This window comes from Tinamus guttatus, unplaced genomic scaffold, assembly GCF_059628265.1.
Source record: "Tinamus guttatus ecotype Peru unplaced genomic scaffold, ASM5962826v1 Tinamus_guttatus_pri_ptg000291l, whole genome shotgun sequence".
Lineage (NCBI taxonomy): Eukaryota > Metazoa > Chordata > Aves > Tinamiformes > Tinamidae > Tinamus > Tinamus guttatus.
Window position 1 is genome coordinate 1553026 of NW_028288825.1, and position 26185 is coordinate 1579210.

General features: G+C 58.9%; 1 protein-coding gene across 7 annotated transcripts in view; it reads left to right on the top strand.

The window, feature by feature from the left end:
* The window catches only part of MPRIP (myosin phosphatase Rho interacting protein), an 81173-nt gene that overhangs the window by 11006 nt on the left and 43982 nt on the right, over positions 1–26185 (top strand). For all 7 annotated transcript variants that reach the window (XM_088527765.1, XM_088527766.1, XM_088527768.1 and 4 more), the window contains exons 2-4: positions 1182–1259; positions 2520–2585; positions 24920–25071. In XM_088527765.1, the coding sequence (XP_088383891.1) occupies positions 1182–1259; positions 2520–2585; positions 24920–25071 (296 nt within the window). The remainder of the gene's footprint in view (positions 1–1181; positions 1260–2519; positions 2586–24919; positions 25072–26185) is intronic.

A 26185-nucleotide genomic window follows, 5' to 3' on the forward strand; every position in this document is an offset into this window, starting at 1 on the left:
CTCCCGGCCGGGCCATGTCTCCTTGTGGTGTTTTGGGCCTCGGAAACTGGGTGTTTTGGGTTGCTGCATTGGGTGGTTAGGGCCTCAGAACTGGATGTTTCGGGTTGCTGTTTTGGGGGTGTTTTTGCTCTGCAAGGTTGGGCATAAGGACTCGTGGGAGATGCACCCGGGCTCTGGGCGTCTCCTGAAGCTGCAGGTTGGTGCAAACAGGCCTGAGAGCAGCTGTGCAGAGACGCCGGCCTGGAGAGGAGGCCGGGGCTGCCGACCCTCCCCAGCCCTTGCTGGGCAGGGGACTGGCTCGGGTCTTGCCCCTGGGCCGGTGCCGGGGCCGGTGTCCTGGTGCCGGTCGCGTGGGAACGCCGGCCGTGCGTGCGGCTCCCCCGCTTCCCCGGGGCGAAGCGGCAGAACTGGCTCTTCTGCTTCGCGCCGGCAAGTCCTGCACAGAAACCAGCTGTGGAAAGAGCCTAGTCTTTTATTTTTTTCCTTTTTTTTTTTTTTTTTTTTTCCGCTGATAAATGGCAGCGCTGCAAGACTTTTCTTTCCGGGTATTCTTTCCCTTTCTTTTTTGCAGCCGGCTGAATGAACCGTGTTCGCTCTGCCGGGATTTGCCCTTCCTGTATGCTGAGGTGTTGACGCTTCCAGAGCGATGGGGACGTGTGTGCGGGGCAGCAGGTGCTGGGATGTGCACGGTGCAGGAAAACGGGCCATGGGCCTGGCTGCAAATTGAAGAACTGCCAGTGCTCGATCTTTTTTTTTTTTTTTTTTTTTTTTTTTTTTCTCCCCTCTACAAATTAATCAAATCAAAACAAGCTTTCCTCAGGGATTTGCAGGGAGGCCGCAGGCTATGGGAGGCCGGTGCTCAGGGCAAGGCCTTGCAGGGGCAGCTAGATTAGGTGGGCTCTGTCGTTCTGTTTTCTTTCCACATCCTCTCGTTGCTCTGCCTTGTATGTAACACCACGCATTGCAGTCGAGCGTCAGGTTCCCAGATGAGGGTAGAGGGGAATTTGCGCACGCCTGGGAGCTCGGCCTCGTAGAGCTGCCTTCGCCTTGGTCATTCAGAGGCCGGTGCGGGGCTCCCTGTGCGTCTGGTTCTCTCCCTGGGTTGCCCCCGCGGCGCTGACTCAACGTGAGCTGTTTCCCTCCGCTGCTCGGGCTGACCGTGCTGTGCTGTTTCGTTGCAGGCCAAACCCATTTACGGCGGCTGGCTGCTGCTGGCCCCCGAAGGAACGGACTTTGACAACCCCGTGCACCGCTCCCGGGTAAGTGAGGCAGCCCCGTCCCCGCAGGGGCCGCGGGGCGAGCGGGAAGGGAAGGGCTGCCAGGAGGAGCGCTGAAGGCCCAGCCTTGCCCTCCCTGCAGGGTGGGACGTGGGCTGCCACCCGGCCCCTTGTGCAAACCTGGCCACGGGGAGATGTTTCCAGCCATGTGCATCAGCAGGGCTCCGTCTCCTTCTTCCTGGCTCCTCTCCCGGCGCCTTGCTTGAACCATGCTGGGAATAGCCAGTGGGATTCAGACCGTGCTGTTATATTTCTTGCTGCTGCTGTTTTTTGATAACCCCACACCATTTGCACTGGCTGGCCCAAAATGTGCTGTGTTGATGGGAAGAGTTTTAGGCTGGTGGGCTGCAGGCTGTGCTGCTCTGTTCCTTGCTCTGCGAGTCAACATCGCTGTGTGCAGAGCCATGTACAAGCCTGGAGCAGAGGCTGCCTGCTAAGCTGGGACCTGCGGAGGTCCTCGGGATCCTCTGTCGTTTTGCTTGTCCCTGGGCACTTTGGACTTTGCCTGAAGGCCTGAGAAAAGCAAGATAAGAATTGCTGCACTGGGGCTATGAATCTAGGACCTTTTTATTTCAGCCTGCTCGACCAGTTTTTGCTCTTGGCTGAAAAACAACCTGGCATGTACAAAAAAAAAAGGGCAGTTTTCCAGCCAGATCGGTTCTCTGATCTGTTTTGCTGTGCGGCTGCACAAACAGCAGTGCCAGCGCGGCGCTGGGGAAAGGCTGGCATCAGCAATGGAGGCAGGATGGCTCGAGCAGAGCTGCCTCCGGAGGCAAAACCACCCTCAAATCGAGCCGAGGTACCGACTGTGGCCCTGCACAGCGCCTGACATCCGTCCATGTACAGTCATAGGTGTCAGGCAGCGAGTGTCACTTCTGCAGCCCCCCGAGTGGTTGTTGGCAGTGCCAGGGTTGCCAAAGCTTTTCTGTGGGAACCAGCATGGCCTGGCAGAAGAGCTTTACCAATATTCATCAGCCTTTAGGACTGGGTGCTGCAGTATTTGGGGGGTCCCCTCTGCTTTTGGACAGCTTCCCGGCCTCTGTCCTTTGCAGCTGCCATTTTGGTGGTCCCTGCGTCACGTTGTCACCTGAAGTCCCCAGGTATGAAGGCCTTCCCTGCCTTTTTTCCGCACATGTCCTCGTCACCTTGCCCTGGTTTAGCCCCTAGCAGCCCTGCTCCCCTCTGGCTCCTCCTGGAGGGGTTGGGCGCTGTGGTAACCAGCATTGCTGTCTTCCCTTGCAGAAATGGCAGCGCCGCTTCTTCATCCTCTACGAGCACGGGCTGCTGCGCTACGCCCTGGACGAGATGGTGAGTGGTGCGTGCTCAGCGCCGCGGAGGGGCCGGGCTGGCCGTGCCGCAGCCCGGGGTCACCTCTCCCATCCTAGAATCATAGAATGAATCATAGAATCGTTAAGGTTGGAAGGGACCTCTAGAGATCATCTAGTCCAACCCCCTGCACACGCAGGGTCACCTAGAGCACGTGGCACAGGACTGCATCCAAGCGGGTTTGAAGATCTCCAGAGAAGGAGACTCACAACCTCTCTGGGCAGCCTGTTCCACTGCTCTGTCACCCTCACTGTTAAGAATTTTTTCCTTAAGTTCTTGTGGAACTTTGGGTGTTTCAGTCTGTGGCCATTACCTCCAGTTCTGTCGGTGGCCACCACTGAAAAGAGACCAGCACCATCCTCCTCACTGCCTCCCTTGAGGTACTTCTAGACACTGCTCAGGTCCCCTCTCAGCCTTCTCTTCTCCAGCTGAACAGGCCCAGCTCCCTCAGCCTCTCCTCATAGGGCAGATGTTCCAGGCCCCTGATCATCCTTGTGGCCCTGCACTGGACTCTCTCCAGCAGCTCCACATCCCTCTTGTCCTGTGGAGCCCAGAACTGGACACAATATTCCAGATGTGGATGTCCTGCCGGGGACATCTTGGGAAGAGCCCATTGCAGCAGGAGTCTGTTCCCTGCTGGAATGGTGCCGGGATTTACTCTCCGGGTGTGACTTAAAGCAGGCCAGGCTTGTGTAAGAGGTGAGTGGGTGTGCGGAGGACTGCGGGCTCCCTGGGGAGAAACTTGGCTTGGTTTTGGTGTTAAATGGGAGCGGGAGAGCGCTGCCTATAGAGCTAGTGCTGGCGGGAGAGCATCGGAGGGGTTCCATGGCATCCTGTCCCCATGTCCCCAATGCTCCTTTCCTCAGTGCCAGTTGGGATTTGGTAGTAGTGGGTTGTCTTGGTTGTTTCTGAGGACTAGGCACTTCTGTAGCAGTGCCCGTGGAAAGTAGGTCAGGTGGAACGCCTTCCCTGGGATGTGGTTATCCGTTATCCGTGCTGCTTTGAGGGAGCTTCCTTCCCTCCTTCCTTCCTCTGTGAAACAGGGACTGGGGAGAGGAAAGGAAGGCAAACTCCCCCATTTGCCCAGAGGGGCTGTCGAGCCTGAAACGTGGCCCCGCGGCGACAACCCGGGGCTGCAGCTTCGTCCCCTGCAGCCGAAGGGCCCCGGGAGGGCGTGCGGTGGCCGCGCTGGCTGCGTGCAGCCTCCTGCCCGCGTGCCGGGATCCGCCTGGGCGGGGAGGCTGGCAGGGACGTGCAGGGACACGCGTGGTGCAGAGGGGAGGCTGGCAGGGACATGCAGGGACACGCGTGGTGCGGAGGGGAGGCTCCCCGGGACGCGGCTCGGACCCCGTCGGAGCCCTGCACGGGTGCCGCGGTCCAACCGCCCGCGCTCCGGCTCTGCCGACGGCACCTCCGCTCCCTGCGGAGAACCCGACTCTGCGGGACCGCGGGATCCGTGAATTCGTGCCTGCGCCTGGAAGCAGAAAGAACGCTTCTCGAGTTTCATGCCCGTTTTTGTTTGTTTATTTTCTCTTGGGATTGGTCCAAGTGCCCTAAATAATTTAAACATCTTGAGAGCTGCGGAGGCTTTTAATACGTTTTTAATATCTCTGCAACCCGGCTTCTTGCTGCGGTGACGTTCCCTGTGCTACAGTGGCAGGAAAGCAGCGTGCCACTGGCTAGGGAAACGCTCCAACCTGAGCAAGGTGGCAGAGGAGAGGGAAAGGATGGTGCTAAACCTGTTTCACTGCTTTGCAGCCCAGGCAGGACCCGCGCCGGCTGCGGCGCGTCCAGACAGGAGCAGATCCCGAGTGCCTTGGAGCTCCCGGCTCCCCCGTGCCGGTGGGGAATGTCACCAGAGACCGTGCAGAAAGGTCACAGCACAGTCCTGCAGGCACCTCCTGGGCTGGCAGGGCTTTAAAGGGAAAACATGGAAAAACAAACAAAAACAGTAATGTGAATGTGTGGACTGTGGCTTGGTGTCCAGGGGAGCGCGAGATACCGTGGTGCTGGCAGCGTGCCACGCTGGAGCCCTGCCGTGGCTCACGGGCTGCTTTTTGCACGCTTTTTGTACCGTTTTTGCACACCTGCAAGGACGAGGTTTGACCTAGCAGAGGAAGGTGGAGAGGCGGCCCAGGACTGGTGCTGGCTCTTCAGTTTTGGCTAGATCATTTGGGTGAGATCCCTAAAATTGCAGGATATCGAAGCCAGTAAGCAACGTGATGACCCTCCTCTGGCAGAGAGACATAATGTCTTGGGTGAAACCCACAGATCTGGGGAGATTTTAGCCCTTTTAGTGGTCTTGGTGCTGGAACGAGCTGCTCTTACTGCTGAACTGGTCCCTTTGCAGCCCTCCAGGTCCTGCTCCGCTTTACGGTTGGACTCGATGATCTTGAAGATCTTTTCCAACCATAACGATTCTATGATTCTGCCTCCAGATTCTGGCCTTTGAGGGTCACAACCTGCCTTACCAGAACAGAAAGCTTCTCCAGGCCTGTGCCAGAGGGAGCATCCATGGAGCGATGCGTGGTGCCTGGCATGGAGCGCTCGGAGGCAAAGCATCCCGCGGGAGGAGGGCCGGGAGCATCTGGCCAAGGCCATAGATGGAGGGGACGGTGGCTGCTCTGCCCTCCCGCCGGGGCCTGACACACCGTGTAAAAATACCCTGCTGACCTTTCCCGGGAGCACGTCCCGGCCTCCGCGCCGCTCTTCCCGGCGGCTCTTCTGAAGGTGCCGTGTGCTCCGTCCAGCCCCGGCGCGCGGGCGGCAGCCCCAAGCACAGGAGCAGGGCTTGTGCATTGTGAGGAGCGAGGACAGGCTGGTGGGGAAGGATGCACAGGGATGATCCTTTCTGTGTGCGGGAAAGGATCCCGAGGAGTGTCCACTCTCAGACCTTGCGGGTCCGGCTGGGAAGTGGCTCCCCGTGTCCCTCCTTGGTGGCTCTGCACCCACGGGGCTGCCCCGCGCTCCTGCTCCCTGTTTTAAGCCCCCTTTGCAGCAGGTCGGGTATCTCGCGCGGCTCCGGGCCGGCCCCAGGGGAATTGCATGCAACGCAATGGAAGTTTCCACTGGAGCCCCCCCGGCAGTGCTAAGCCCACTCCTGCCAGGATCTTTTCCAGGGAGAGCCCTTGACCCGCCGGCCGGGGCCGTGGCTATCTGGGGAGGTGCTGAGCCTCTCTGGATGGGACCCAGGAGGCAGGGAGAGGAGTCGGATCTGCTGCGGTCCCTGCTGTGAATCAGAGGAGATGCAAGGGACTCATCTCCCTGGGGTTTCCTCTGAGGGGCTCCTCTCCTCCCGTTTCTGTCTGAGGGACACTTCTCCAGGCTCCATTCGCTTTGGGCGCATCCCGCCGTTGTCCTGCGCCGCGCAGCTGTTCTCTGCTTTCGGCTGCTCTCAGATAGCAGGAAAAACTCTGCGAGGAGAAATGAATAGGCCCCCTGAGACGGGCAGTGCTCTGCAAGGGGGCTCTGCAGCTGGGGCAAGCAGCAGCCGGACCCCCCGGCACGAGGGCTTTGGCCAGTGCTCTCTGGCCTGCGGCGAAGGTTGTTGGGTGGAACTGGGAGGACTTTGCAGGTCGAGGGCGCCCGTCGGCCTGGGGGCGCTGCTGAGGCCACAGAGTCCCTGGGGGATGGTTGTAGTGGGCACAGACCTGCTCCAAACCTGGGAATTTTGGTGCCAAAATAAGGCACGTGCAGTGGGAATTAGCCAAGGGCCCTTGGGCTTGTGTGCGCGAGGAAAGGGAAACCCTGGGAAACAGCAAAGCGCTGGTTGGACCCGCGCTTGGCGAGGCTGGGGGCGCAGGGAGTGCGTCCGGGTTCGTCTGCAGCTCCTGTTTCCTGCCCGGGAAGCACAAGAGCACGCGGGAAAAGGCATCAATGGGGCCGAGCGCGCCAGGGCATCAGCCTGGCCCCGCTCCACGCTTCGTTTCGCTTCCCTTGGGTGCGTTTCCCTTGGGTGCGTTTCCCTTGGGTGCATTTCCCTTGGGTGCGTTTCCCTTGCTTTGGCCGTGTGGGGTCCCCTTTGCAGCCCCTCGTGTCGCCCCCCGCGCGGCCGTGGACCTCCCAGACGGTTGTGGGAGGGGGTTGGATTGCTGTGGCTCGGACCTGCTAGACATTAATCCTGTGGCTTTGGCAATTCCCGCGCTCGGTACAAGCGCGGGGGGAGGCAGGCGGTGCCGGCCCAGGGTCCCCCCTGCCTTGCTCGGAGCCGCTGTGTTTATTTTCCTGTCGTGTGTCCGAGCCAGCTCCGTGCGCGCAAAGGGCACAGCTGCTTTCGAGCCGGGCACAGGGACCCCAAAACAGGGCTTCTCCCGCTCCCTTTCCCTGTGCCGCTCTTGGAAACGGCCGGGATGCATCCAGCTGGCAGCTGCCCTGAAGGAGGAATCTCCTCCTTCAGCAGAGCCCCAAATATCGCCCGATTCCCATGTGTTGCACTGGCAGGGTGTTTTCACTGCCTCATTCCACTGCTCCTCGGCCGCTTCCCTTCCTTCCTCTTCTGCATTTTCACCTTGAAAAGCAAAATCCGTCTCTCCCCAGCGAGGCGTTCCTGGTTGGGAATGGCAGTGTAGGAAGCGCGCGGAAGCAGCCTCCGCTGCGAGCCCGGAGGGGCTGCCGCTGCCCCGGGTGTCGACGTCTCCCTTCCCTGCTTCAGGAGAGTTCAGCCTCTGCCCCGGAGCGCCGGGATCGCAGCGTGGGCCGAGGGATCCCGGGATCACGGAGCGGGTTATCCCGAGGCCTCCCTCTACGCTGCTGCCTTGTCCCTGCCGTGGGAGAGTCCGGCAGCCTCGCAAGCCTAAGCGGGGATCCTGCCTCCCGCTCTCCGTGCGCTGGCTGCTCCGTGGGCTCTGTGGGGAGCTTGGAATTCATGATACTGATGATCACGTGTAGCTTTTGGTGCTGCGACCACTCGTCTCTGTGGACCCGGGCTGAGCCCTGCCAAGCTCCCTGTGCCGGGGTCTCCTGTGGCTCCCTTCTCCAAGCAGGATATTGTTCTTGTGAAAATTGTGGCCTTGTGCGGGAGCAGCACAAACAGGGCTCGCCTGGACTCTGGGAAACCGAAGCACAACGGCCCCTCCGCCCCCTTCCCCCTACCTAAAACTGAAGCTATTTGGGGAACTTGCCAGCAGGCCGTTCCCGGCAGCCCTGCCTGAGCTGAGCCTGCTCCGACCTGCCGGAATTCCTCGCTCCCAAACTCTGGTGGGCGCAGAGGTGGTTCAGCTCCACGCGCCAGCCTTGCTGCTGCCGGCACGGGGACAGTCACGGATGCCGCCGCCGCGCACGGCGCTCCCACGACTTGGTTTCCCAGCCCTCGGCAAATGTGTCCAGGGACTCGTTTTGGCAAAGGAAGAACCGTCCACGAGAAGCTGAGACCTTTGGCACCTTTGGAGCAGCGAGGCTGGAGAGCACAAAGTCCCTGGGCCCCATGGACGCAGCTCTGCTCCACTGGGGGGATAACTTGGAATGAAGAAAAGGATCCGTGCCAGGATGCAAAACCAGCCCGGCTGCGTCCCAGCACGTTTTGTCCAGGGGGAAATGCCCCGAGTGGCATTGAAGGTTGGCACCCTCTTTGTCCCAAGCTGTGTAAGGTCTAAAACCTCCTGCTAAAGCCCTCGGTGGGTCCCCGGCGAGTCCTCCCCGTCTGCAGCGAGGAGAGCCGGGAGCTTCCCATAGGGATATATGGGAGCTGCGGCAAAAGCAGTGCCGGGGAAGATGATGTAGCCAGAAAGGTGGACGGTGTCCAGGCTGTGTGAGTGGCAAGTGCAATTATACTGAGAGGCATTTGCCTCCTTTTGCTTTGATTGCTGCCATCTATAATTAGCTGCCTGGATCCCTATAAATAGCGCCCTGCCGCATGGGAACGTAGCTGGGAGCGAGTGGGCGTTGCAGGAGGGACTGTGCGGGGATGGAGCTCGCTGCTCCCTCCTCGGAGCTGTGGGAGCTCCTGCCCTCGGTGCATCCGGGAAGAGGCCCCGTTTCTGGGCGACTTCGTTGCGTGTCCGTGGGCCAGGCCTAATCCCGGTGCCTCTGTCCGCCCCTCTGCCAGGAGCTGAGATTTGCTGGGATTGGGTGTTCGTGGCAGTGTATTTCCTTGTGTGCGTGGAGGACCCCGTAGGGACAACCAGACCATGCTCTTTTTGCACAGGTTTCTGCTTGCAGCTCCTTGTGCAGTTTGCACTCGCGAGCTCTCCGTGTGGAAACAGGCTCAGCTCCCTGCCCCTTTTCCCAATTTCCCGCCCAGCTCGCGCTCTTGCTGGACCCTTCCCCGGCTCCGCTCGCAGCACAGTAGTTGGGCTCATAAATCAGGCTGCTTGGAAGAGCCATCCCTGCTCCAGGCTGCCGAGGACGGGGAGGTCAGCAGGGAGACAGGATCCGAAGGGCCCGGAGGAGGAGGAGGAAAAACCCCAGGGCCGGCTCAGCGTCTGGCAACGGTTAGGAAAGCAACGGACCACTGGGATGGGTGTATAAATAGAAGAGCAGAGGCCAGCTCGGAAGTGGGAGGTCTGGCACACAGCAAAGGGTGGCGGGGTCACATCTGGAGCCCCAGGCATCGTCCCCCTGCCCCGGGAGGAGCGGGGACACAAGGGGGAAAGTGCAGGGGACGCAAGGCAGGAAAGTGCAGGGGATGGAAGTGGGGAATGCGCAGGGGACGCTCGGGCGCTGGTGGCAGCTGGCGGGAGGTGCTGAGCAGGAGAGGGCCGTGTGCCCGCGGGTGCTGCCATGCGTAGACGTTCATAATTACTATTTCCCAATCGGCCCCCTCCAAATTCCTTTTTTATTCAAAAGAAAGGGGCAGATTTTAAAATGTCGCTGTCAGCAGAGCTGCTCTGTGTTAATTTTCTCCGTAGTTCCCTCCTTTGTCATCTATATCATTTAAAGGAGCCAAGAATCTGTGTATCTTTTTTTTTTCATTTTTTTTCTCTCTCTTTTTTTTATTTTTTTTTCTTTTCACATCAAAGCGGTTCTCTTCACTCTTGGCGCAGAATGGAAAGTCATTGGCAGGGATTTAAAAACAAACCTTAAACATCCTGGCCTCCCTGTCCGTACTTTTCCCACCCCTTTCGCCATTTAAGCACTTCCAAGCTTCCCGTGTCCCCCCGCTGCTCCGGGGGAGGATGAGATTCCCCCTTCCCTTCGCGGCTGCTTTTTCCCCTGCAGCCCCAGTTTTGCTCTGGGGCGCTGCTTGCCAGAGCCGCGAGACTTTCAGTTTCTCTTTAGCATAAAAAAGGCTTTTGGCTCCAATTCGGAGCATGTTTCAAATTTAAAACAAGCCGAAACAAAAAGGGCTCGACTGGAGTGGCGGGGAGGAAGGATCGGAGCGCGGTCAAGCCGTTCCCGGGCCTGCCAGGGTTCCCGCCGCAGGGAGCTTTTATCCGTGGCCTACTTGTTGTAGGAGACGTTTTTCCTGGCTTTCCCAGTTCGGTTAGGTCCCAAATGAGGGGAAAACGTCTCCCTGCGTGTTGGTTTAATTTGCTGTAATTTAATATGGGGCCTCGCTCCGGTCCAGAGTCGGCGGTGCAAGGAAGGGCAGGAGCTGTCCTGGCACGGACAGCAGATTTCCCTGGATTGGAGCCAGCTTGGGATGTGTGGGATTGGTTTGATGGGCAGCAGCGGTCAGAAGAGCAGGGAAAATCACCAGTTTGGTGGGGAAGAGGATGGAAAATGATGTGTAGTGAGGTTGTACTGGGGATATTGAGTACATATCTCAAAAATAATGTAGTAGGAATAGGCCAGGGTTGGGAATAGTCAGGGAAGGACAGGGATCCGAGGAGGCCGAGTATGAAGGAGATGGGACAAAGTGCCCTGAGGATCGCCCTATACAAGATGCAGGGACAGCAAAGGTTGCCTGTCCCAGGCAGAGCTTGGAGCTCTTGGAATTTGTCATTTTTTGTTTCCAGGAGTGCTTTTGGGGGAAAACAAAACCCCATGAACCTTCCCGGAGCCCTGGGCCCTCCATCTGCCTAGTGGGGCCCGCCTGGGACCTAACAGGATTGGAAAGACTTGGAAGCTTATCCAGCACTTTGCTGATGTTGGAAAGATTAACATCTTTCCTGCTAGTATCTTGCTTAATGGAGATGCAGCCTTTTTTCGGATACTGGGATTTGGTGTGGAGACCCCACAACGGTGTCTCTGGGAGATTTCATAGATTTCCTTCTCTTCTCCTCTCCCTCCTGGCTGTTTCTTTCACACTTCTCCATCTTCCCTGGGTGCAAGAAGCTGGTGCCGCCTTTCCTGTCCCCCGGGAGGGACGTTCAGCACTTGCACAAGTAGCTTGGGAATTGCCCCGATCCGGAGTCATCCGTCTCGGGAGGTTTCAAGGAGTTAACAGAAGGCGAGAGGACACAATGTTGGAGTTGGGAGAGCCTGATTTTTTTCCAGCGACCTCCTAATTAACGGGAAGCTTCGCTGACCTGGCCCAGGTGCTTCCTTCCTGAAAACAATGCAGCCCTTATTGCCGTCCGGAGGGCACGTTCCAAAGCTGGAATCGCTCCTATGGTGTCAGGAGCAACAACGGCAGATCCAAGGGGCCCCGTCCTCCTCTCTGCCTTGTCTACTCCTCCGTCTCTTGAGATCTAACAAAGTGGTGACGTTGACGAGGTGAGCAAAAATCCTGTGTTTTTTGGTTTATGGAGGGTAGTGATAGAGGCACTGGCTGTAGCCGCTGTCTCTTCAGGATTTCTGGGAACGTCGGTTTCGCACCCGTGACCACCAGCGTAATTGCTCTATGAAACAAAAATCGTGACACGCTCTAAAATGTTAATGCAAAAGTCAGAGCCGCCTCTGATGGCATTTGGCTCCGCGTGAAGGTGTCGGAGCCGACAGGGAGGTGACACCAGTAACTGCTGTGCGCAAAATTGCGCTCGTGTGAGCAGCGCGGGCCGCGCTGGCGTTTCCACCCGCGGTGCTTCGGCCCTGGTTTTCAGCTGGGTCTTAGGGTGCTCTAAATGCAGGGTGAGATGTGGTGCGCTGGAGCAGCGGCCCCGGTTTCCAGCTCTTTTTAATCCCCCTGGATGCAAAGCCGCAGGGGTGGGCGATGCTGCGCGAGCTCCTCTCCTCTCCTGCCTCCTCCTGGCGCCGTTTGCCGCTTCCGTCCCGGTTCTCCGTTGGGCAGCCCCGCTCCGAGCGTTTTCGGGTCCGCCTTGGGAGTCTGCGTGGGCTTCTCCCTCCCTCCTCCCGTGCGCGAGTGTGTGTGAAGAGCTGGGAAAATGCAGGAATAAATAAATACTCAATTAGGCAGGAATCCAGCCTGGGGGAAGGATGGGGGGAGCTGCAAGAAGAGGCTCCGGCCGGATTTTGGCACTCCTGGGAAGGCGGCCGGAGCCCGAGGCGGGCGCCGGGGCTGTGGGCTCCCCATGGGTGGTTGGGCGCTGGGAGCATCCCTGTGTTCCCATGTCTGCTCTGCGGGCCCCCGTCCTCCCCTGCCGAGGATGAGGAGGAGGATGAGGAGGAGGAGGAGGAGGAGGAGGAGGAGGAGGAGAAAGAAGAGGTGAACTCAGTGGCCTGGTGGTCGCCCTCCAGCCTCGCCAGCAGACAAATTCTCCCTCCCCCTTCAGCATCTTGCTCCTGCCCTGCTGTTATGGGGGGTGAGTCTGAGAGGTGAGATGAGCGCGAGGGGTCTCAGCCCTTAGCCCTGGCTGCGCCCTGGCTCCGCTTCCCGAGCAAACCGCGTGCGGGGAACCCGGAGCCGAGCTGTGCGCTCCGTTCAAGCAGCAACACGGTTCGGGGTTAATAAATTACTTATTCCCAGCCCGTGCTTCTCTGTTATGGTAACCATTAGTGAATATTATATTGCTGCTTTACCCGAGCCATGCATTATTCATCGCTTTTGGAGGCTGTGCAAAAGGGACACTGTCAGGTTAAAACTTGCGTGGAGACAGACCGTCTTCAGTGGGTTTTATAAAGAGCTTTGCTCTGGGTTGCAAAAGCAAGATTTTCATTAAGGTCTTCAAGCTTACATTACTCTCGTTTGAGAAATTTCTGATGAAAGATAAAAATTTGCAAACAGGTTTCATGACTGCTCACAGTAATAGAGTTCCTGAGGGCTGCAAGATCAGTAAGGTAGAGAAGCAAAAATGCCAACATTTTTGCTGTCCCTCATGCCAGACTAGGCAATAGTGTGCAAATGTATGTTTTCTAGTAGGTATTCTGCAAGATTTCATCATTTTTTAGCATTGTTTACTTGTTATGTTCCGCTTTTGCCCTCTCTGTTTGAAACCCGATCTGCAGTTTACGAATTTTTCCCCTGTGATCATCAAAGCCGGGTTGCAAATAGGCAAGAAAATGAAACCAGCCGGTTGGTTTTGCTCAAGGTGAGGCCACCATGGGTAAGGCACTTGCATGATAACTTAACATTTACCTGTTGCCTCTTCCAGCACCATCCCAAAACTTGTTTGTCTGATGCTGTGTGATAAAATTATTGGTTTGGTGCCACACAGGGCACTTTGCGTTCTGTCCTGGGGGCTGGTGACCGTGTCCTGCAGGTGTTGGGACCTCACGGGGAGAGGAGATGCAGAGGGGCAAGGACACACGTTAATTTTTGCTGCATGCTGAGCAAACACAGGATTTCCACCAGTTGCCGCTGGGGAGGTGTTTGGAGCACATAGAGCCTTGGCAGTTTCCTCCTTATTTCATCAGCCCTGTTGCAACTCCGTCAATAAAGTCCTAGCAGATCGTCAGGGTGCCGCGGAGCTACTGGGGTGTAATTAGGGTTTTGATTCCCCTTTCCTGGCTGCTTTCCCATTAGGGGAGGGATTATGGACGGAGCAGCTGTGTAGAGGAAGGGGATGTTTTGCAGCGTGGCAGGGGGCGAAGCCAGGGGATGCGGGCGCAGGCCCCGGAGATGCTGCCGGTGGCAACGCGGCTCCCGGAGGAGACGCTGCGAGGAAGGGACCTCAGCGGCCTGTGCTGCCCCGTTCCTCTCATTCCGCTTCCCTCTGCATCGCCCCGGAGTGAGGGAGGCAGATGGGAGCGCGGGGCTTAGCATGGAAACGGGAGCCTGGGGCTTAGCGTGGAAACGGGAGCCTGGGGCTTAGCGTGGAAACGGGAGCGCGGGGCTTAGCGTGGAAACGGGAGCACGGGGTTTAGCGTGGAAACGGGAGCACGGAGCTTAGCGTGGAAACGGGAGCGCGGGGCTTAGCCTGGAAACGGGAGCATGGGCTTTAGCACGGAGACGCTCCGTGGTTCTGCCCCGCAGGGACAGCGTCTGCAGCCCTGCCCGCGCTTCCCAACCTCCATCTCCTGGCCATGGTGGGATCCAAAGCCCCGTTCCCCCTGGGACCACCTCTCTGCTCGCTCCGTCTCCCCGGGAGCCGGGAATCGCTCCGTCTCCCGACACGTCTCTAGTTCCCCCTCTGCCCAGCCCTGTGCGCACGGCGCTGCAGGTTGTTCCCCCGTGGGCTGCGCAGCTGGAAGCGGCGCTGGGAAAGAGCAGGGAGCGCTTTGAGCCGGGCCCAGCGCCCTCCAAGGCTTCTGCTGGAGCTGGATCGGCAACTGGCTCCTCTGCAGCTCCTCGGAGGGGCAGCACAACAGAGCTCTGATTGTTTCCGTATTGTCTCCTTGCCCAACAACAGCCGTGTGCGCCTGTTGGGAGTTGGCCTGTTAATTTACTCCTTGGAGCTGTCTTTTTTTTTTTTTTTTGGCCCCAAAGTCTCCCATTTTGTATGGTTTGCTGAGCCGGCCGGTGGCTGAAGGTTGGAAAATGCCCTCTGGAGTGTTCGGAGAGCTCTGCAGAGGCCGAGCTCATCCGGGAGCCGCGCCAGGGGATGAAGCAGAGCAGGGCTGGGACTCCAGGGATGAGGTGCAGACAGGGCACGTGGAGGACAAGGCTGAAGCTTGACTGGGGCACCCAGAAATGTCCTGTGTTCCTTCCAGATCTGGTCACCACGGAGGGCAATGGGCTTAACTGGAACAAAACCCAAAACTTGAGCCCCAGAGCAAGGTGAGCCTGGGAGGGAGAGCGTGTGTGCCGGCAGGCTCTGCTTTTACCTCTGCAAACGCCACCTCCCTTTCCAGCGCCATCCGCAGACCCTGGAGCAAGCTGAGAGACCATCCGCATGGTATTCCCAGCCCGGCAGGAAGCTCTGGAAAGGTCATAGGAAGAGCATTGGGGAGTAATGAGGTTTCCAGGCTAATTTGGCAGAACTGAAGAACTTCCACTTAGGCATCTGCGCCTGCGGGAGTTGCCTGAATCTCCATCGGATGTATTGCCAGATCCGCTAGACCCGCACGTGGCCGTGGTCTCCAGAGGGTTGTCCTCCTCCTCCTCCTGGTGTGATTTGGTGAGTGCTCATGCGAGATGCTGCATTGAGAGTCCTCCAACATGAAGAGGGGACTCGGGGAACCCCCTTTGAGGGGTGTTGAGAGAGTCGAGTGGGTGCTGAGCGCTGCGAAATGGCTGCATTAGGGCAGCTCTTCAGGCCACTCTCAGAAACCAGTGGCCCTTGCCTTGGAAATCCAGGGCTGCAGGGCAGCTGGTAGCTCCTTGCTGCACTTGGCTTTGGTTTCTTCCTGTTGGATATTGGCGCTGGCTCCGTCTCTGCCCGTCCACCCGCTCGGTGTCTTTGCACCAAGGAGCTGCCGTCCCCGTGCAGTCGAATGGCAGGGACTGGCTTTGGGTGGCAGGGCACGTCGAAGGCAAAGCGGCGGTTCTGGGTTCGGGCGATGCTGGGAAGCGTAGGTTGCTGCTGAAAATGCAAATTCATTAATCCGAAACTGGGGCTCCGCTGTGGAGGTCGGCGTTGTGTTTCCCGCCAGCTCCCAGGGGAGCTGATGCTCTGCTGCACCCGCAGCCCGTGCAGCCCCTTCTGCTGCATGAAATCAGGCGTGGGACTCCACCGGGGTGGGTTTTTTTGCAGTTGTGATGGATCCGGTGAATTTACTGCAGAACGAAACAGAGGCAGGTGCTGGGCTTATCTGCATATGATCCGCAGGGTAGGAAGAGCATTGAACAAGAATAAATTGGCTTTCCCTGCTCTATCTAAATCCTCCGAGATTACTAGGAAGGAAAATCACTTGTTTGTGAGAGTCTCCACTTGGAGGATTAACATCTGTGAGTTGAGTTTCAGCCGTTCACTTGCTTGGACCTGATCTCCCTGGGAACACACGTGTGGGCATGGACTGAATTTTCAGTTCAGCTGAGGGCAGAGGAGACGAAACAAAAGGAAAAGGCAGTTTTGGCCCAAGATCTCTGCTGCTGGAGGGGGCTCTGCCCGGACGAGGCTTTACCCGCTAATGGGCTGTTCCTGCGCTTTGGTTTTGACAGACTGGCCCTGTCCCCATTCACCAGTCTGATGTAGTTGGCTTAAGTTGCTTTAACTCCATGTCTGGCTGAATAGGTTAATCGAGCTTTGCTGAGAGCTTCTGCTGACTTCGTCCACCAAAAAATAGTGCCTGTCTTGCTCCCTTTTGTTTCTATTTTAGTTCTTAGTGGAAAAATGAAAATTTCTAGTTCATTTGGAACTGAAAGTGTTTTTTTTCTTCTCCTCCTGAGACACCAGGAAATTTCTGGCAGTTTTATTTGCTCTTTTACTGTGGGAAACCTCTACCATCTTTCTCCCAGCTCTGTTGCCCAGTTCCCTGGGCCAGCATAAGGTAAGGCCCTAAGTGATGTGAAGCCCAGACCGTGGCCAAGGAGCCTTCGGGCAGCTGTGACGAGGAACGTGAGCACCTCTGCTTGCTGCACAGTCCTATAGGTGTGTGCCGTGTGTGCCAGGGGTATGTGTAGGAGGGAGTGAGGGGTTGCTGGATCCCAGGTGGTCCCCTCCCTCCTTCCCCTCTAGGTTTGAGGGCAGATTGGCTCAGTTCTGGGCTCTGGTTGATTGAACTTGCTGTTTCTCCTTGGATGGCTCCCGCCACAGCCATTCCCTATCCTTGGTAGCTTAGAGAGGACTGAAAGAGGCCAGTGCTGGGCGTCTCGGTGCTGTCAGATGCTCCACTGACTTTCCTCTAGCTCCTTGCTGCACAGAGCTCCCTTTTAGCTTCAGCTGTAACAGGGATCCTTCCTGGTGAGCAGCTCTGCTGGGAGTGGGATTTAAAGGAATATGCTGGATCCTGGATTTTTCCTAAGCCTGGCCAAAGGTGCGTCCTGCTGCTGGAGCCTCTGTTGTCCTCAGGAACCGACCGTGCTGCGTGGATGCTGGAGCAGCAAAGGGCTTCCTCCGCAGCCCCTTCTGCCCTCCTGAGTTCCCGATTTTCATCTTCCCAAGTGTGGCCCTGTCCTGGGTGTCATATGCAGCGAGTGGCCTCCTGTGACCCAACGGGTGCCCGGTTCGTGTGATGAGACATCCCAGGACGAGAGACGTGTGGATGTGCAAACCCCAACCGCCTTGGCGCTGCTCCTGCCTTTGCCCTTGGGCCGTCTCGGCCTGGCCCGGCGCTCTCCGTCCCCTCCGTGTGCTCTGCGGCACGTCCCAGCGCTGCAGGGGTGGCACCATCTCCAACGCCTCTTGGCCGTGGTGGGAGTTGCCCTGAGGTCAGAGCAGAGCGGAACAAAAGACCTTGGGAGTTCTTCCAGTGGCATTTGTTGCTCTAAACAATGTTGGAGCCTACGTTAGCGGCAGCATTTTCCTGCTTTGCAAGCACACTGGCTCCAGAATCAAGCAGTGAGTACGAGCTTTGCCCTTGGTTCATTTTCTAAGCCTTTTTTGTCGTAGTTGTTTTTCTTCCAAGGAACGAAACCCTTTTCATTGAAACGTCTTTTGCACCGTTTCTGAGCAGTCTGAAGGATTCTGAACCTGGGAATTTTCCCTCTTGCCAGAGTTTTTCTACCCAAAGCTAGTTTCAAAAGCCAAGGTCTTGAGAGAGCCTGTGCCGCAGTCACCGCCGTGGCTGTGACCCGTTGGCAGTGCCAACCTCTTGGTCATGAAGTGGAGCCTTCCCGTGCTTCAGCCGGGCTCTTTTGGGCACAATGTGGCCAACGTGGAGCGTGTCCAGGACGGAGACCCGGCTGCAGAGACCTTCCCACGCCGGGGGCTCGCGGCACCATCGATGCTCTGCCGACGTTGGGCAGCCGTGTGGGGCACAAAGACCTGTGTCCTTCTGAACGCTGCAGATCAGAAGCTCTGGCAGAAGTTAAGTTCGTGATGGAGCTGGAACGTAGCAAGGTGACCACATGGCTGGTGTTCCCCAACCCGTACGTGAGGAGCCACTGGGGCCAGGAACCGTCTAGATCCGCAGCTCCCAGTGCTGTTTCTCTCGCCATGGAGCAGGTCAAGCCTGAGTGCGGGTTGTAGGCAGAGGGGGGTCACGCTGCCCTCCTGGCTCGCAGGAGGTGTTGGGCTGCAGACTTGCACTGGCTTTTTCTCCCTCCTGTTGCTTTTGCCCTGCTCCGAGCGGGCTGCAGCGCTCCGGTCTGGGGCTTTCCACGACAGTGTGCTGGGATCCCCGTCTTGGCTTGCGGGAGGTTGTCCCAAGATGTCCCTGTGAACATCCCGCCCTGCCAAGGCCCTGCTCCGTTTGTCACGTGGTGCTGGCAATAGGGCAGTGCCTCTTTTTGTGTCTGGATTTGCGCTTGGCGGATTTCGGGAGAGAGGGCTAAGGCTGTTTCCTTTATCGGGGCCTGGAGACTCATTCCGTGGCTGAGAGCCTGGATACTTTTCCCTCAGTGACTGCCACTGTTGACTTTGGAAGGCCCTGGAGTGACAGGTCCCATTCTGGGCAGTTGCAAGGGCTCCTGCTTTTCCATCACTCTGTATTCCTGCAGGCGGATAACAGGAGAAGTTGGGGAATGGGGCGGGAAGGAAACATCCACCTCATGGTCTTCTGGTGGCTCCCAACAACACAGTGTTGGTGAACGTGGTTAGCCCAGCGCAGCTCTCGTGTGGATGAGCCCTTGTCTTGTGCGTAGAGGTTTGAAGCCCTTTGCACAGGAGTGACAGCAGAGGGACCTCAGGGGGATGGCGCCTTGTCTGTGTGCAGAAATATGGTCAGGGTGAGACTCGTGTTGTCCCAAAGCCCCGTGCCACTTCAGCGGTCAGGATTCTTCACGAATTCACCCACGTTACTGGGGTTTTCCGGGAGGGCACAGCAGAAATACCAGTGCAGATCGCTTGGGCACCTTCTTGGCTTTGCTAGCGAGCAGCACCGTTCTGGCCAACGTTAGCAGTGAGGATGGACAGTCCTTTTCCCTGCCGCTCTCCTTGTATTCCCATGCCCGGGTTTATCCGGTGTCGCTCGAGGCCTCCCAGTTCACACACGCGTTGGGTTATGTCCCCAGCTGGCATCTCCCGGTGTCCGTAGCGGCGTTCCGGGTCTCTCGGGTGGATCCTGCGGCTCGGTGAGTCCTTGGTGCCGGGCGGACGCGACGCTGACACCGCCAGGGACCATCCAGCTCCTGTCCAACACCCGCAGCCGGAGCCTAAATTCGAGGCCAATTTCCCACCAGGCAACTTAACGTTTAAATATCAGGATGCAAACGATGCCCTCCTTTCCTTCCCACCCCAAAGGCCGTGTGTTCTGCCCCAGCCCCCTCGCACGCCGAGGCCTCGCGCCCGGCTCCATCCCTGCCGCGAGCGCCCGCCGGGATTCTGCTCCCTGGCTCCTTGCCATGACGGCCCCCTCGCATGCCGCGGATATCTGCCTCCCGTTTGACTCCCGCGCCTCTTGGTCGGGAAGATGCCCTGCTGGCAGCTGTGAGCAGATGGGCTCGGGTTATTATCCTCTATTCCTCCCACCCGCCTTCTAGGAGGGGAGGGTGGTTTTCTTGCGCGTTAAGCGCAGCTTCCCCGCGCTGTGCCGAGCCCATCGGCAGCAAAGAGGTTAAGGGAAAGCGGCAGTGAGGGGGGAGCTGCTGCCAGCTCCAGACCCCGATTCGGGGTGGGTAGCGGCTCAACGGCGCGCGCGAGGATCCCCATATAAGGCCAGGACGAGCTCCGGATCCAGCCTCCCGCGCGCCCCTGGCCGGGCCCTCTCCGGAGGGCACCGCGGCGGAGCCGCCACGGGCGCTCGGGGGTCCCTGTGGGACCGGGTGCCGCGCGCGGCGGCGCGGGAGGAGCGGCGGCCCCGGGCGCTCGGCGGCAGCGCGGCCTCGCGCTCTGTTTAGACTCGCTGTCTGGGGAAGTAAACACCGGTTCTCCTTAAAAGCGGCCCCTGGCTGAACTCTCCTCCCCGGGCCCGGTGCTTCGCCCCCTCCCCAAGCTGCTCCCGGGGAAGAAAATTCCTTCCCCCTGGTGAAAGCAGAGCTGGAGTCACGTTATCTCCCGGTGGAGGCTCGGAGGGCTCTTGCGAGGCCCCAGCGTGCAGGGCTTGCAAACCCGGCCTCCGAGCGCGCCTCCCCGCACCGCATCGTCCTGGCCAGGGCTTCATCCCGAGCCCTCTGTGTCCGCGATGGGGAGGCCACGTTTGCAGGACATTGTGACACTGTTTGTGCCTTTGTGGCTCTGTCCGGGAAAGGGGGTGATGCTTTTTGGATAACAGAGAGCAAGAGAGACTTTGGGGTGTCTTCCCTCTGTCGCAGGCTCCTCGTCTGCTTCAGGCACTCAAGGGAAGATGCTCCAGGGTGGCACTGAGAGCAGGCGCTGGTTTAGGACATACCAGGCTTGGCCGTCGTTGGTAGGTTCATTGCTCAGCTGCCACCCCTGGAAAATGGGAGCAGGTGCCCTCAGGGACACTTGGGGTCTGGCCATGGTGCCAGCAGCTCCGCAACGGTGAGGAGCTGGGCACAGTCCTGGGGCAGCCCGTGGTCCGGTTGGGAAGTGGCCGGAGAGCTGAGAAGGGAACCGTGTCCAGGGAGAAGGGCAGAGGATGGGGGAGAGGTCCTGCTTTCCCCTCTCCTTGCCGGGATGCTCCTCGCCTCCATCCCTCTGCAGAGCCGGCGGAGCTCGTTGGTGAGAGCCTTTGTCTAATGGAATAAATCCAGGACGCTGAGCCCGCCAGGGGATCTATATTTGTGATGAAACCTGCGGTGGCCCTGTCCATCGCTCCGTGCCTAAAGCCCTGCCACCCATCCCGCCGTGTCCGTCCCTGGCCGCTGTTCCCTGCCATACAGGCCACTTTGGGAAGCGTTACCGCTGCTCCCACGTGCCCCCGTGGCCCGGTTGGGATCCCGCTCGCTTCCCACCGCGCCGGCATCCGGGCGATGGATGAAGCTGCCGGCGAAGGGAGCGGTGCCCTTGCAGAGCCCTGAGGAACGCTCCGAGTAAGCCGCGCGCTCCCTCCCCTGCTCCATCCTCATGAATATTTGAGCTCTGAAAATTAACATTTGTCATGAAGCATTTACTGGAGCAGCGTGGGTTTTTTTCTCCGCAGACCTGCCAGGCTCCTGCAGAAACTAGGGCAGTGTTGGGAAGCCGTGGCAAAGAAATCCATGCACTGGGACAGGGTGAGATGTGGTGGGCAGCAGCCTTGAGCTTTCCTTGCAGGATGACCGAGCCAAGGCTGCGGGAGAGAGACAAATGAGATTTTTCCCCCTGGTTCTTGGCACAAAGTAAAATGTCCCTTTTGTTTGGTTCCTCCTCCCCCTGCCCCGTCGCTTTTCTTTAAATGCTGCGTTCCAGGTTTCGACAACCCGCGTTGTGGGGTGGCTCTGGCCAAACCGCGTGGGTGCAGGCCGTGTTCCGTGGAGCTGCTGGTGGAGCTGGGTCTACATCGGTCCTCAAGAGCTTGACCACAAGCTGCTTCCTTAGGCCCGAGCGAATCTCCTTTGGGTCAGGCATCGTAGGGTGCGTTCGCCAGTGAGTGGGAACACAGTTGGAGCAAGGTGAGCTCGGACCAGCACCCGGACTCTGTTGCAGCTCTTGATTGCTGCTGAGCAAGAGTTTTGTAACTCACAAAAATTCCTGAATCCCACCAAATCGCGTCTCTCAGAACTATATGGGAAGGAGGATCTAGAGCAGATAAATCCCATGGACTTGGGAGGTCGGCACTTTGCAACTCACTGTGCAGCATCCAGGGCTCTCCTGCAGCAGCGTGTGGTTCTGCTCTTCAGCACCTCAGCTGGGGCTTCTGAGGAGCTTCTGAGAGATTTGGGGGTGCTTTGGCTCTCTCCTTGTGCCTGTTCCTTCCCCTTCCCATGTGATTTATTTGCACACTGTGAGGAAGCTGGCATTGGAAGTGAGATAGGGAGTATTTGGAAGTGAGCCCGGTGGCCGTAATAACTCAGGGCCTAATTGACGCGATCTGGGGGGTCTGTGCCCGCTTGCCACGGAACAGGCACCCAAAAAGAAAACGCAGCTCCCAGGATAGCCCCAGTAACACCCAGAGAGCAGGCGAAGCCAGGACAGACTCCCGGGAGATGGCAGTGCCAGATCTAGCTGGGGATGTGAATCCGGCGGGATAGAAGGGACCCATTTCCTGGCGATCCCACAAGCATGAAAACAGCAGTGGGAATTTCTTTGCTATAGGAGGGCTTGTTGCTGTCGTTGGGCCCCACCAGATCCCGGTGACGTGTGTGTGTGGGAGCAAAGCCGCTTGCAGACGCAATTTGGGGCTCTTTATTCCATTCCCATTGGCCGGGATGTTTCCCTTCCGGCTCCGGCCGACATGGAGCCCTCTCAGGGAATGATCCGTAGCTGGCTCAAGGCAGAGGGGAGGCGGGGAAGAGACGCTGCCTCCTCTCCATCACTTCCATGCATCCTCCGACGTGGATCCTGCCTCCTCCAGGCCATCCGGGGTGGCTGCTGGAGCTCCCAGGGAAAGCAGGACACAGCGTGACCTGCATCCCGGCTATACGGGGAGGAAGAGGAGCACTGGAGCCGTTGTGCTAGTACGGGGGATGCTACGAGGGCGCGTGTGTGTCAACAGGGATGTCACAGCAGGGGCCAGCAGTAACGGGAATGTTTCCTGGCTGCGGCGGGCGCATCCCGCTCGCTTAGAGATGCCCTCCTGCTGCGTCTGTTTGAGCGCTGCTTTTCGCTCTGCTCGTGAAGGTGGGGTTAGTTCTGCTGCTGGGCTGGCGCGTGCTGATGCGCTCCCGCTTTTCCACCGAATTTCCCCATTCAAAGACATCCCCGGGCATCAAATCCGATCGCGGGGCAGCGCTCTGCGCAGGAGGCCGTCGAGAGCAGCAGGGGCAATAGCAAAGGCCGGGCCAGGCGCCAGGGCCTGGGGACAGACGCTGTCCCCGCGGCCGAGACGGGCGGATGGAGACAGGGCCCGTCCTGCCCTCCCCGAGTCAAAGCCTCCCCGTGGCCCTCGGGCTGGACCTAATCCCCACGCCTGTGCTCAGCCGTGTATCAAAGCACCTGCTCTTCAAAGGCGTGCTTGAAATCCCTGCCTTGTCATTGTCCTGGCGTCTCTGCCCTGTGTTATTTCTATTTCTTTTTGCATTTATTTATTCTCTTCCCTCAACCCGCAGCAAACCCGCGCTCGAGGAGGGCACCGGGCAGGTGCCCACGGGCCGCACCGCAGAGGACAGGCCGGCGACGCCACCTCCAATTCCTTAAATCCGCAGCAAGCCGGGAGCCAGGGAGCAGCAGGGAGTGACTGTCACCTCCACCGAGGCCTCTGCTGAGGTCCCCCCAGGGGTTTTTGGAGGCTCCCGGGGCGCACGGGTCGCGCCGAGGCTGCTGCGTCGCGGCCGCTCCTCGCACAGGGTTTGCATTTGTTTGTGTCTTCCCACCTCAGCGCATTTGCATCTTGCCTGGCTTCAAAGCGCCTGCTTTGGCTCCGAGGAAGGGCATAAAGAGAGGTGAAAGGATTTAAATAACGCCCGAGCGAGGCTCTTTGCCTGGCAGGTTTCGGCTCCTGCTGGGAGCGCACTGGGACAGGCTGGGCGGCAACTTCGGCGCCTCCCATGCACGTTGCCCGCAGTGCGTTTTCCTCCCCCTTTCACTCCCTGCTGCTTTTAGGAGAAGACGAAGCGGGTTTTGGGGTGTCCCCAAGCACCGTGCAGATGAGGTGGGACCCGTGGCCGGGCTCGCTTCAGCGTGGCCTTCACCAACCGTCCCCACGGTGGGTGCGAGCAGCGGGGGAGCCGCTCCGAGCTCTGCCCAGCGCGAGCAGAGGAGCTGCCGCCCGCACGGAGCGTCTGCTCCGGTCCCATTGCTTAGCCCCTGCACCAGGCATTGACCTCCCGGGGGCTTTGAGGGTGCACGTGGCAAGAGGGAGCGAGTCGGTGGCCCCACGTGCCCTTTGGTGGATCCGGTGGAGAAACCCTCATCCCGTGTTTTTTCCATCTCCTGGTTGTGCTCCCTCATGTTAAAGCGCTCTGGGTGGGGAACAGGATTGAGCCCACGCAGCAATCCAGAGTTTTACGGTCCTGGACGCCTTGGCTGTGCCAAGGCCGAGCGAGCCAAAACGTTTCTAAGCCTCCGCTTGGAGCGGGAGAAAGTTTTTCCGTAGGATTTTTATAGCTACCGGAAAGCGGGATTTTATTTTTGTTGTCTAAGACAAAAAATCCTCTTAGGACTTGACTTCCTGCGGCAGCGGGTGGGGAAGGCAGGCGGCGCTTCCCCCGCGGCAGCCCGGGACACCCGTGCTGGTTTTGGGGAGAAACAGAGGGGTTTTGGTGGCTGAGGGCCGGTCGCTGGCCCACGTGTCCCAGGGCAGCAGGCTCCTCTTGGAGGGGCTGTGCTGCCAGGGCTGTTTCCCTGGCAAAACCCTCTGCCAAAAATAATTCCCCCTTGGCCTTTTCCATCTGGAGGGTGCACGGGGTGAGGAAGCGCCAGTGGAGCTGGTTTGCAGGGGCCTCCGCTCGCCTTTTGGTGCCCCTGGCGAGGGCTCAGGTGGTGCCCGGGGACCTGCATGGGCAAGAGGCGCCCGTGGAGTCGGTATCGACACCGGCTCCCGCTGCTGGCAGACGTTGTCCCCACGCCGGGACGTTTCGGGGAGCGCTCCGGCACTGGGAGGGCTCTGCGGGAAGAGGCAGGGTCAGGGATGGCGCCCGGAGCATCCCTGCTGTTGGGCTGCGGGGAGAGGAGCCGGACTCCAGTGGGATGAGCCTGAGCTGCTCCCGCACAGCCTGGCCGAGCTTCTGGGCACCTGCCTGGGCAGCTGCCGCTGCGTGGGCCGGGCGCCTGGTGAGGGGAGGCACCGGCAATCCCGCGTTTCCCTAACTTTAACGGGAAAATCCCGGCATGCGTGCGCGTCCACGGCCTGCCTGGCTGCTGGCCCGGCCTCGTGAAAAAGCAGGTTTGTCCCCTCTTCCTCATCACGCTCCCCCCTTGCTGGCATCTCCCAGCCAAGGTCAGCCCTGGAGCAAATGCCCTTCTGCAGCGGGAAGGGCAAAATCATTCCTGGCAGTGCCAGGGGTTGCACAAGGTCACAAAAGTCTCAGTCCATTGGATGCCAGTGTGCTCAGGGAGAGGTTTTAGGGCTCCAGGTGAACTCTGTGCTGGTCCGCTCTTCCCTGCTTAAATGTCCTTCCTTTCTCCTTTCCCTTCCAGCCGACAACGCTCCCGCAGGGCACCATCAACATGAACCAGTGCACGGATGTGGTGGATGGAGAGAGTCGCACGGGGCAGAAATTCTCCTTGTGCATCCTGACCCCGGAGAAGGAGCACTTCATCCGTGCAGAGAACAAGGAGATCATCAGCGGGTGAGTGGAGATCCGGGCCGAGCCGCCCTCGGGGCTCCCTGTGCAGCGGGGAGGAAGAGGAGGGTGAGGTGGTAACGCCATGTCCAAGCACGGCTGTGCCACTCCATGCTGAGATGGATCCACATGTGAGCGGCCCCTGCAACCACCCGGAGTGTTTTTGCACCTCCCCAGGCTTGTCCTGGAGGGAGCAGGACTCTGTGTCCGTGCCCGCTGGTGCCAGGGCTGTGCAGGAAGCAGCACAGGGCCCCTGCAGGGCTCTGCATCAAACTCACCTTTTATCTCCATCGCGCGCTTTGGCAGTGGCAACCAAAACAGTCCCGGCGGCCAATTCCAGCAGGGAGCGTGGAGCCGCCTGGCAGAGCGCGCTGCACATCTGGACAGGTCGGGCACGGACACGCTCCCCGAGGAAGGAGCTGGAAGGCGTGAAGAGATTCTGCTTCAAACGTGTTGGCAGCTGCCTGCTACGAGGGCGATCCTGAGGGCTCGCTGTAATCGCTTCCTCACGGTCAGCCTCGCTCTGCTCCTCCTTTCTGGCAAGGACAGGTTTTCTTTTCCCTTCTCTGCTCCCCCTGGGCCCCTGCAGTCACCTGGTGCTCCGCAGGACAGCAGGAGCCTGTGCAACCCCCCGGAGCTGCCAGATTTATGGTGTGAACATGAGCAGAGACCCGTGCAGTGGTGGATGATTCAAGCCCTTCCTCAGTGCTTAGTGCGTGTGCTCAGCCGGGCCTGCCGGGTTGGAGCCTGCGTCTTCCCAACGTGCCAGACACCTTATAGAGCCAGTGATTCAGGAAGCTCGGCCTCTTCTAGGAGCCTTGGCTGCGCCCCAGGGCCGCGATGCTCTTGAGTCACTAGTTACTTACGAAGCTACCGCTTTGGGGTCAGTTTTGTTGTCTGCCATTGGGCAATATCCTGCTTGCTGCTCCAGAGCAACAGCGGCGTTCGCTGCGGGAGAGAGCAGAATTACCCCGGAGTTTGTTGAGTGTGGGCTGAGCGCGTCCGATGCCGAGATGCTCCTGGGCCGCCCTTGGGGCTTTGGTCCTAACAGGGAGAAAAAGGAGCTATTTCCTAGCCAAGGGAAGAGGCTGAGCTGAGGGGTGGACACGGGGCTGGGTTG